Source organism: Diospyros lotus, chromosome 11 (genome assembly GCF_014633365.1).
Source record: "Diospyros lotus cultivar Yz01 chromosome 11, ASM1463336v1, whole genome shotgun sequence".
NCBI lineage: Eukaryota > Viridiplantae > Streptophyta > Magnoliopsida > Ericales > Ebenaceae > Diospyros > Diospyros lotus.
Genome location: NC_068348.1, coordinates 6,080,231 through 6,092,829, shown reverse-complemented (window position 1 = coordinate 6,092,829; position 12,599 = coordinate 6,080,231). Strand labels below are relative to the sequence as shown.

General features: G+C 35.6%; 1 protein-coding gene across 1 annotated transcript; it reads right to left on the bottom strand.

Annotated features, from left to right (window-relative positions):
- Positions 1 to 567: 567 nt before the first annotated feature.
- LOC127812694 (MDIS1-interacting receptor like kinase 2-like) lies at positions 568 to 3,851 on the bottom strand. Its single transcript, XM_052353212.1, has 2 exons — positions 1,310 to 3,851; positions 568 to 956 (listed from the first exon to the last, which is right to left on the bottom strand). Exons 1-2 carry the CDS (start codon positions 3,849 to 3,851, stop codon positions 568 to 570), a joined length of 2,931 nt encoding a protein of 976 aa, XP_052209172.1.
- Positions 3,852 to 12,599: the final 8,748 nt, after the last annotated feature.

Here is a 12,599-nt window from a genome sequence, read left to right as displayed (position 1 = left end):
GTACGAAGCAATCCCGATCGAAAAGATTTTTGAGAGTATTTCAAGTATAGGGGCAAGATTGTTACAATCTGTTATGTTGTAATTGAACCTTTTGAGAGTTGTAAATAAATAATCCCTTAATGTTTGTATTAAATAAACTAATGATTTTAAAATTTATTTTGCTTCCATTGTTAAAAAAAATGGGTAATTTATTTACTCGAATGTTTATCTGTATCAATCTTTTTGAAATTTCCTCTTAGAATCCTTTGATAGTGTAATCTCTGAGAGAGGGTCTTCACAGCCTAATAAGTGGTATTGAAGGAAGATATAATGGGAACCTTTCAAACATGTTTAAACTTAACTAATGATATCCAACCATTTTCATGTTTAAATAGAGAATATCTAATATTTAGTCCCATAATTAACCCCAAAAAAAGATTACACGAGGAAAAAAGAGGTCTAACTTATTTAACATTTTTTCTAGATAAGCTATTAAACTATAAGAAAAAATACATTCAAGTAAAAACCATAAGAAATGACAAACATATCTAAAAGCTATATCAAAACCTTAAAAAAAAACATAGATAGCTAAACATAGTTGATATCAAGGAGTTGACCTAAAGTAATTGTGTGGAATGAACTCTCTGAAGATGACCTCTGTTTTGATAGCTCCACATAAACTTGTCTCATAGATGGTCGGAGATGTGGATTAGTGTTAACGCAAGCAAGTGCTAACTTTGTGGTAACCACAATTTCCTCTTCTACTTGATCTTCTGGTGGTGGGAGGCGATTGTCTAATACATCTTTCAATAATATGCCATGGAAAGTGGAAGGCAATGATGAGAAGGACGAGGGACAAGAAGAGGAAATAGATGAGATAAGATCACATGGGTGTTTTCCCATTAACACCTCTAATGTTAAAATCCCAAAACTATAAACATCCAACTTTGCATTCACTTCCATTGTATAAGCAAGTTCTACAAAACAAGGTTAAAAAACAAAAGGTAAAGATTAGAGATGAGAGAGAGAGAGAGAGAGAGAGAGAGAGAGAAGAAACAAAGGGTATAAATGTCAATTTTAATAGTTCAAATGTATTTAGGACATGGTAGCTAAAGATAACAAGGTGTTGTTAACTAGTAAGCATCTAATTAGTAGACTACGGAAGGTGACAAAAAGTGCCTACCTCAAGTTTGTTTCAACTCAATCTTTAATGTAGATAAGAAAATTCTCATTTATACCCGACTTACACCATAAATAACATTTAATTTAATCAAAAAATATATATAATTAAGTAGTAGGCATTATGATTAGAAAAAAATAACAGTCATACCTGGAGCCGCATATCCAAAGGTCCCAACAAATGAAGTCCAATTGGTGGAATGAAGGTTTAAGAGTCTAGCAGTGCCAAAATCAGATATGTGAGCAACACATTCTGAATTAAACAAAATATTCTTACTTGATATGTCTCTATGGATGATTGAATGAGAACATTCATGGTGCATATAACACAAACCACTCGCTATGCCTTTGATAGCATTCATTCGTTTGCCCCAATCGAACCTCAATGCTTCTTCCTCGCTCTTGAGCTTATTCTCCAAGCTATCTCCTTCTAAGAACTCATAAACCAAAAATGAACGACGTGAATTTGAACAAAAACCATAAAGCTTTATGATGTTACGATGTCGTGTCTCTGTTAGTGCATGGATCTCACTTCTAAAGCTTTTTAAATCAACCAAATTGCCATCTTGGGAAGGATGGGTCTTCTTCACAGCAACAACTAAACCACTTGAAAGCTTAGCTTTATAAACAGTGCCACATCCTCCACGTCCTATGCAGTATTTCTCATTAAAGTCTTCTGTTGCTTCTATGATGTTTTCATACACTATTTTCCCATCATAGCTCCATATTTCAAATAAATTTTCATTATGTACTACTTGGATCTCATTATCTGCTTTCAATACTACTCTTTTGCTCAAAATTTGAACTCTTTTGCTCAAAATTTGAAAGATCCCAACAACTACAAGTAAGAGAAATAGAGTCCCGACCAGAGGAATTACCACAAGAATAACAAGTTTGGTTTTTGTTCCGGATTTATCCACCTTGTTCCTCTCTTTAGGTGATGAGCAGGGTATCAAGCCCGTCTGATTGCCGCATAAACCGTCGTTACCTCTATATGATTCATATGGTGCAAAAGCCTTGGTGTTTGGCAGAGGACCTTTCAATTTATTGTAAGATATATCAATAGATGTCAAACTTGTTGGGTGATCACCAAGAGAGGAAGGGATGGAACCAGAAAGCATGTTGTGGGAGAGATTCAATTTCTCCAACCTTGGCATTTTCCCAAGCTGAGATGGTATTTCACCCATTAAATTGTTGTCTCCAAGATCAAGGTTTTGAAGAAATTGTAATTTTTCTATCTCAAATGGAATACCACCCGTGAGTCGATTCTCACCTAAATTCAAGTTTTGTAAGCTTTCACAGTTTGATATCTCCCTTGGAATTGAGCCAGTAAGGTTGTTTGCTGCTAGATCAAGGTTTTGTAGACTAGATAGGCTACCAAGTATTTCTACTCGGATGTTGCCTGAAAGCTTGTTATTACTCAAATTAAGGTGGAATAGTAAGCCCAATTCCCTCAAATTCTTTGGGATCTCCCCTACTAGATGGTTTGAAGAGAGGTCAAGAAACTGTAACTTAGTTGCTGCAGCAAGGTCAGGCGGTATATTTCCAGTGAGTTGATTATTGGAGATCATCAGTCTAGTCAAATTCCTGGACTGCCCCCATTTTTTAGAAAGCTTGCCTCTGAAACGATTATAACTCAAATCTATGTAATCCAAGCTTGGTAGTACACCAAACTCCTCCTGTAAATTACCCTCTAGTTGGTTGTTCTCAAGCCTAACTCGAACCAAGCTATTGCAGTTTCTCAAGCTTTTGGGGATGTTGCCTGTTAAATTGTTGTTTGATGCACCAAGATTTCTGAGTGATCCATCTAGGCATAGATTTTGAGGTAGACGACCGGTGAGCTTGTTATTGTTTATTGAGAATACCTGTAAATGTGTAAGATTTGCTAATTCTGAAGGAATAGGGCCACTAAGTTTATTATTGAACAAGAGCAGTTCAGTAAGGGAATTCAAATTTCCAAACGAATGAGGGATTGGTCCCGAAAGTTGGTTAATGAAAAGGCATAGATTAGTTAAGTTGGTTAAATTCCCAATTAAAGTTGGGATTGAACCTGAAAGATGGTTTTCCTGAAGTACTAAACGGACTAAATTGGTTAAATTAGAAATTGAAGTTGGAATTGGGCCTGTGAGATTGTTCATTGCGAGCTGAAGATCCCAAACCAAAGTCAACATCCCAAGTTCTTGAGGAATTGATCCCGAAAGGTTGTTGTCATAAAGATAGAGAAATTGTAGGTTTTGTAAGCTCCCTAATTCTGATGGAACTTTTCCAATAAAATAATTTGAGGAAAAGTCAATATAATGGAGTCTTGACAGATTACCAATCCGTGCAGGAATAGACCCGTAGAATGAGTTGTTATAAAGATCAAATCGGATAAGATAGGGGAATGAGGAGAAGCTAAAACTGGAAAGTGTACCTGCCAAGCCTACGCTGTCAAGGACAATGTAGGCGATGCTACTAGTGTTGTCGCAAGCAATTCCAGCCCAATTACAATAAGACTGGTTGCTTCCAACGTCCCATGATGGAAGAAGAGATTGGCTTTGCTTTTGAAGGCTGGCTTTCCATCTCAACAGAGCCGCTACTTCAACATTGGACAAAGAAGTAGTAGTAGAATAGGAAGAGGAGGCCAATACAAGAAGAGCCATGGCGGCCGCAAGATGCATGGAAAGTGAACTAATTGCTTGGGAATATGACATTGCTCTTAACTATTTGATCGAAGAAAAGGATTGTGGTAGTGGCTTGGTGGATGACGAGTTCAAGTGCCTGATGGGATATTTATAGATCCAAACTGTATAAAGCTAATGAATGCATTTAATTAATATCTAATATCGATGAACTACTGGACTGGAAAGACTTGGAATCTTCAAAGAAAGATCAATATTTGGAGTACCAAGTTGTGGTAGCCAAAGAGCGAGGGAGAGAGAGGGACAGAATTTGTTATTTTGGTAATTGACAAAGAAGATAAATAGAGTTCCCAGTGAACCCTAGAGCAAAAGTCGTATCTTGAATTCCAATTTGATGTTTGTTGCCCTTTGTGGTGGGGAAGAGGAGCAATTTGGTTTCCAATTTGATGTTACATCCATCTCTATAGACTTGACTGACTCACGTGTTGTTATATAGGATCTTTGGTAATTGGTATTAATGTTCTTCCTTCAGTTCAGTGAAAGAAATTAGAGCCAACCATCCTGCATGCGTTAGCCATGACAACAATATTTAACATTAAGAAGCTCATGTAGACACCTAAACCATTAGTATGAGTGTGTGTGTGTATATATATATATCAGTAATGCTATTTGCATACTAAGTTTTGATATTTGAGATGACACTGTATATTAATGTATTATATTGTGTCATTAAATTTATAATACATTAATATAGAGTGTTACCTCAAATATCAAAATTAACCCATTAACCAATATAGATGTACCACGTGGATCAACTCAAACAAGACGTGGACGATTAGAAAATCAACATGTGGCACAATTTTTGTTTTTTGGGGTCTAATAATCTAACCTAAAGAGAACTTAGAAGGTGTCTGAGCCCATCACATGGCAAGATCTGGTACCCTAGCCATTAATGAGCATGGCTCAACTGTCATGCCTCGAACTCCTAACATCGAGTATTAACCATGTTTGGTCATATTAAAAGTAGAGTCTCCAATGAAAATCACACCCAGACCATCTTTTGTGCGAGTTATAAGGCCCTCAATTCTTCGGCTACAACTATGCTTTAATTCCTCCTTTGTACTTGTTTCTCTGTTCGATTTATCTACCAAACACTAATTCTCCAGTCATATTCAAAGTAGGGTCTCCAATGAAAATCACACCCAGACCATCTCTTGTGCGAGTTATAAGGTCTTTAATTCTCTGGCTATAAATATGCTTTAATTCCTCTTTTATACTTGTTTCTCTGTTCGATTTATCTACCAAATACTAATTTAATTTTCAAAATTTATACCAAAAGAATAAAAATCTCGAATCTAGAGGACGTGGCCCATCTTCCCAGCAACGTCAACTAGGAAAATGATTTCACATATCAATCAAAGGTTAAGTGAAAGGAGAGACAAATTAGTTTGCCGCGATAGCATGAGATAGAGATGATTGCTTGGGTCAGCATGGTTTGGATAAGTCTTTTTTTAATTTTTTTATGCTGCAGTTTTTATCAATTTTTCCACTTTGATGACTATTAATCTTGTTAGACATAATCATGACTAACAATTCCAACAAAAGATGGGCTCCAACTGTTATTTTTAACATATGAGATATAAATTATTGTTTTATATCCAGACTCACTATTTCATACTATGGAAGAGAATGAGTACAGAAGACCAATACAGTGATGATCTAGTTGTGATGTTTAGACTCTTTGCTAGGGATGGATGGAAAACCAACTCTTTGCTAGGGAGGGGAGGATGACATTATTAAGTGTTCCCAGATCTCTCTAAGTAAAGGGTGCCGCTTTTGTGGAAGACAGGTTGAAGTGCATGTACATGGTATGGTATTGATGGCTATTCCTATTTATAAACACAAAGCTTTCTTAATTTAACTTTTGTACTTTTATTTTTTTTATGATAAATTAAATTTTTTGTTATTTCAATTACACCCATATACTTATATTTTTGAGTCAACTTAATCTCTTTACTTTAATATATAAAAAAAATAAAATGAGATGAGTTAATTTAATCTTTTTTTTATATGTCAAAATACATGGATTAAATCGATTCGAAAATACAGAAATAAAAGTGCAATCGAAACAACGAAAAGCTCGGGTTGACACACAAAAAAAAAAAAAATTAAAGATAAGGGTTAAATTGACTTGACAAGAAAAAAAATATAAAAATATAAGAGACAAAAATATGAATTTAGCCTTTTCTAGTAAACATATTTTTTCTACAAAGACTTAAAATATCCAACCTCTAATCTTGTCATAGACTAAAGTTGTTATCGATCACACTCGGATGTTGCATCGTGATGTGATGAGAGTTTATTTTTTTAATAATTAAATTATTATTTTAATAATGATTTGGATTTTTTTTTATTGAAGTTCTTATCGATTGTTTCACTTTGATGATTTGGATATTTATATACAGGTACACATTTTGTTTTCTTTTTTAGATTACGCCCTACCACTGGCACCTCCCCTAAGGCCCTATTCTGAGGGGGGAGGTAAATTAGGACCTAGAAGCCCCTTGGTTCGATCCCGGGATCAATGCTAACGTGAGGGCAACATCCTTGGGAATCGCCCAAGAACCACTAGGTTGAACCACATTTTTTTTCTTACTAATATAGTTGATTGACTTATTTTGATGTTGAGGTGTTTATAACTAGTTGTTCTCAAGCCCAATTTTATCTAGGGCTAGCTCGACCTGCAAGAGTAGGGAGGGACTCAATCTCTTGGTTAGTCTTTCGTTGCTCAAATCAGTCACTAAATCTGAGACTAAATGATACAACAATGATGCAATTAATAAATAATAATTGAAGCACTCGACTCTTGAAAAGTTATGTCCATATATAGGTGCACAAAGAGGCTGGTGAAGGATTATTATTCCATCAGGTGGTTGATCGGATGTTGGCTTAGTGTACAATTAGGATTGCCCCATATGGACGGTCAGAACTTGAAATTATGGATCAACCTAGTCCAGAGGGGATATGGCCTGGGGTTGGGCTTTGATTCGAGCTCAATTATTAACCATGTCTGGTCATATCCAAAATATGGCCTCTAATAAAAATCATACCCAAACCATTTCATGTGCGAGCTATAAGGAACCTCAATTCTCTGGCTACAAATATGCTTTAACTCATTATTTCTCTTTGTTTCTCTACTCAATTTATCTACCAAACACTAATTTAATTGTCAAAATTTATATAAAAAAAATAAAAAATCTTGAATCTAGAGGACCCGCCCCATCTTCCAAGCAACATTAATTGGGAAAATGATCGTAAACATATAAGATATAAATTATTATAATATATCCAAACTTGTTATTTCATACCATGGAAGAGGACGACTAGAATGAGTAGACGAGACCAATACAGTGGCGGTCCCATTATGATGTTTAGACCCGTCAAAGAAGAACAACCACAGGGGTAAGATGGATGGAAAACCAACTCTTTGCTGGGGATGGGAGGATGACATTATTAAGTGTTCTCGGATCTTTTTGAGTAAAGGGTGCCGCTTTTGTGGATGATAAGTTGAAGTCATATAAAAAATATGGTCTCTAATAAAAATCACACCCAAACCATTTCATGTGCGAGCTATAAGGACCCTCAATTCTCTGGCTACAAATATGCTTTAACTTCTTCTTTCTCTTTATTTCTCTACTCAATTTATCGACCAAACACTAATTTAATTGTCAAAATTTATAGAAAAAAAATAAAAAATCTCTAATCTAGAGGACCCGCCCCATCACATCAATTGGGAAAATGATGGTCAACACATAAGATATAAATTATTATAATATATCCAAACTTTCCATTTCATACCATGGAAGAGAACGACTAGAATGAGTAGACGAGACCAATACAGTGGCGATCCCATTATGATGTTTAGACCCGTCAAAGAAGAACAACCAAGGGGGCAAGATGGATGGAAAACCAACTCTTTGCTGGGGATGGGAGGATGACATTATTAAGTGTTCTCGGATCTTTTTGAGTAAAGGGTGCCGCTTTTGTGGATGATAAGTTGAAGTTATATCCAAAATATGGTCTCTAATAAAAATACACCCAAACCATTTCATGTGCGAGCTATAAGAACCCTCAATTCTCTAGCTACTAATATGCTTTAACTCATTCTTTCTCTTTGTTTCTCTACTCAATTTATCTACCAAACACTAATTTAATTGTCAAATTTTATATAAAAAAAAAAAAATCTCTAATCTAAAGGACCCGCCTCATCTTCCCAGCAACATCAATTGGGAAAATGATGGTCAACATATAAGATATAAATTATTATAATATATCCAAACTTGCTATTTCATACCATGGAAAAGGACGACTAGAATGAGTAGACGAGACCAATACAGTGGCGGTCCCATTATGATGTTTAGACCAGTCAAAGAAGAACAACCACAGGGGCAAGATGGATGGAAAACCAACTCTTTGCTGGGGATGGGAGGATGACATTATTAAGTGTTCTCGGATCTTTTTGAGTAAAGGGTGCCGCTTTTGTGGATGATAAGTTGAAGTCATATCCAAAATATGGTCTCTAATAAAAATCACACCCAAACCATTTCATGTGCGAGCTATAAGGACCCTCAATTCTCTTGCTACAAATATGCTTTAACTCCTTCTTTCTCTTTGTTTCTCTACTCAATTTATCTACCAAACACTAATTTAATTGTCAAAATTTATATAAAAAAAATAAAAAATCTCTAATCTAGAGGACCCGCCCCATCTTCCCAGCGACATCAATTGGGAAAATGATGGTCAACATATAAGATATAAATTATTATAATATATCCAAACTTTCCATTTCATACCATGGAAGAGAACGACTAGAATGAGTAGACGAGACCAATATAGTGGCGATCCCATTATGATGTTTAGACCCGTCAAAGAAGAACAACCAAGGGGGCAAGATGGATGGAAAACCAACTCTTTGCAGGGGATGGGAGGATGACATTATTAAGTGTTCTCGGATCTTTTTGAGTAAAGGGTGCCGCTTTTGTGGATGATAAGTTGAAGTCATATCCAAAATATGGTCTCTAATAAAAATACACCCAAACCATTTCATGTGCAAGCTATAAGGACCCTCAATTCTCTAGCTACTAATATGCTTTAACTCTTTCTTTCTCTTTGTTTCTCTACTCAATTTATCTACCAAACACTAATTTAATTGTCAAAATTTATATATATAAAAAAAAAATCTCTAATCTAAAGGACCCGCCCCATCTTCCCAGCAACATCAATTGGGAAAACGATGGTCAACATATAAGATATAAATTATTATAATATATCCAAACTTGCTATTTCATACCATGGAAGAGGACGAGTAGAATGAGTAGATGAGACCAATACAGTGGCGGTCACATTATGATGTTTAGACACGTCAAAGAAGAACAACCACAGGGGCAAGATGGATGGAAAACCAACTCTTTGCTGAGGATGGGAGGATGACATTATTAAATGTTCTCGGATCTTTTTGAGTAAAGGGTGCCCCTTTTGTGGATGATAAGTTGAAGTCATGTGCAAAATATGGTCTCTAATAAAAATCACACCCAAACCATTTCATGTGCGAGCTATAAGGACCCTCAATTCTCTGGCTACAAATATGCTTTAACTCCTTCTTTCTCTTTGTTTCTCTACTCAATTTATCTACCAAACACTAATTTAAATGTCAAAATTTATATAAAAAATAAAAAATCTCTAATCTAAAAGACCTGCCCTATCTTCCCAACAACATCAATTGGGAAAATGATGGTCAACATATAAGATATAAATTATTATAATATATCCAAACTTGCTATTTCATACCATGGAAGAGGACGACTAGAATGAGTAGACGAGACCAATACAGTGGTGGTCCCATTATGATGTTTAGACCCGTCAAAGAAGAACAACCAGAGGGGCAAGATGGATGGAAAACCAACTCTTTGCTGGGGATGGGAGGATGACATTATTAAGTGTTCTCGGATCTTTTTGAGTAAAGGGTGCCACTTTTGTGGATGATAAGTTGAAGTCATTTCAAAAATATGGTCTCTAATAAAAATACACCCAAACCATTTCATGTGCGAGCTATAAGGACCCTCAATTCTCTGGCTACAAATATGCTTTAACTTCTTCTTTCTCTTTGTTTCTCTACTCAATTTATCTACCAAACACTAATTTAATTGTCAAAATTTATAGAAAAAAATAAAAAATCTCTAATCCAGAGGACCCGCCCCATCTTCCCAACAACATCAATTGGGAAAATGATGGTCAACACATAAGATATAAATTATTATAATATATCCAAACTTGCTATTTCATGCCAAGGAAGAGGACGAGTAGAATGAGTAGACGAGACCAATACAGTGGCGGTCCCATTATGATATTTAGACCCATCAAAGAAGAACAACCAAGGGGGCAAGATGGATGGAAAACCAACTCTTTGCTGGGGATGGGAGGATGACATTATTAAGTGTTCTCGGATCTTTTTGAGTAAATGGTGCCGCTTTTGTGGATGATAAGTTGAAGTCGTATCCAAAATATAGTGTTTAATAAAAATACACCCAAACCATTTCATGTGCGAGCTATAAGGACCCTCAATTCTCTGGTTACAAATATGCTTTAACTCCTTCTTTCTCTTTGTTTCTCTACTCAATTTATCTACCAAACACTAATTTAATTGTCAAAATTTATAGAAAAAAATAAAAACTCTCTAATCTAAAGGACCCGCCCCATCTTCCCAGTAACATCAATTGGGAAAATGATGGTCAACATATAAGATATAAATTATTATAATATATCCAAACTTGCTATTTCATACCATAGAAGAGGACGACTAGAATGAGTAGACGAGACCAATACAGTGGCAGTCCCATTATGATGTTTAGACACGTCAAAGAAGAACAACCACAGGGGCAAGATGGATGGAAAACCAACTCTTTGCTGGGGATGGGAGGATGACATTATTAAGTGTTCTCGGATCTTTTTGAGTAAATGGTGCCGCTTTTTGGGGATGATAAGTTGAAGTCATATCCAAAATATGGTCTCTAATAAAAATCACGACCAAACCATTTCATGTGCGAGCTATAAGGACCCTCAATTCTCTTGCTATAAATATGCTTTAACTCCTTCTTTCTCTTTGTTTCTCTACTCAATTTATCTACTAAACACTAATTTAATTGTCAAAATTTATATAAAAAAAATAAAAAATCTCTAATCTAGAGGACCCGCCCCATCTTCCCAGCAACATCAATTGGGAAAATGATGGTCAACATATAAGATATAAATTATTATAATATATCCAAACTTTCCATTTCATACCATGAAAGAGAACGACTAGAATGAGTAGACGAGACCAATACAGTGGCGATCCCATTATGATGTTTAGACCCGTCAAAGAAGAACAACCAAGGGGGCAAGATGGATGGAAAACCACTCTTTGCTGGGGATGGGAGGATGACATTATTAAGTGTTCTCGGATCTTTTTGAGTAAAGGGTGCCGCGATGATAAGTTGAAGTCATATCCAAAATATGGTGTCTAATAAAAATCACACCCAAACCATTTCATTGCGAGCTATAAGGACCCTCAATTCTCTGGCTACAAATATGCTTTAACTCCTTCTTTCTCTTTGTTTCTCTACTCAATTTATCTACCAAACACTAATTTAACTGTCAAAATTTATATAAAAAATAAAAAATCTCTAATTTAAAGGACTCGCCCCATCTTCCCAGCAACATCAATTGGGAAAATGATGGTCAACATATAAGATATAAATTATAATAATATATCCAAACCTGTTATTTCATACCATGGAAGAGGATGACTAGAATAAGTAGACGAGACCAATACAGTGGCGGTCCCATTATGATGTTTAGTCCCGTCAAAGAAGAACAACTAGAGGGGTAAGATGGATGGAAAACCAACTCTTTGCTGGGGATGGGAGGATGACATTATTAAGTGTTCTCGGATCTTTTTGAGTAAATGGTGCCGCTTTTGTGGATGATAAGTTGAAGTCATATCCAAAATATGGTCTCTAATAAAAATCACACCCCAACCATTTCATGTGCGAGCTATAAGGACCCTCAATTCTCTAGCTACAAATATGCTTTAACTTCTTCTTTCTCTTCATTTCTCTACTCAATTTATCTGCCAAACACTAATTTAATTGTCAAAATTTATATAAAAAAAATAAAAAAATCTCTAATCTAGAGGAGCCGCCCCATCTTCCCAGCAACATCAATTGGGAAAATGATGGTCAACATATAAGAAATAAATTATTATAATATATCCAAACTTTCTATTTCATACCATGGAAGAGAACGACTAGAATGAGTAGACGAGACCAATACAGTGGCGGTCCCATTATGATGTTTTGACCCGTCAAAGAAGAACAACCACAGGGGCAAGATGGATGGAAAACCAACTCTTTGCTGGGGATGGGAGGATGACATTATTAAGTGTTCTCGGATCTTTTTGAGTAAAGGGTGCCGCTTTTGTGGATGATAAGTTGAAGTCATATCCAAAATATGGTGTCTAACAAAAATCACACCCAAACCATTTTATGTGCGAGCTATAAGGACCCTCAATTCTCTGGCTACAAATATGCTTTAACTCCTTCTTTCTCTTTGTTTCTCTACTCAATTTATCTACCAAACACTAATTTAATTGTCAAAATTTATATAAAAAAAATAAAAAATCTCGAATCTAGAGGATCTGGCCCATCTTCCCAGCAACATCAATTGGGGAAATGATGGTCAACATATAAGATATGAATTATTATAATATATCCAAACTTGCTA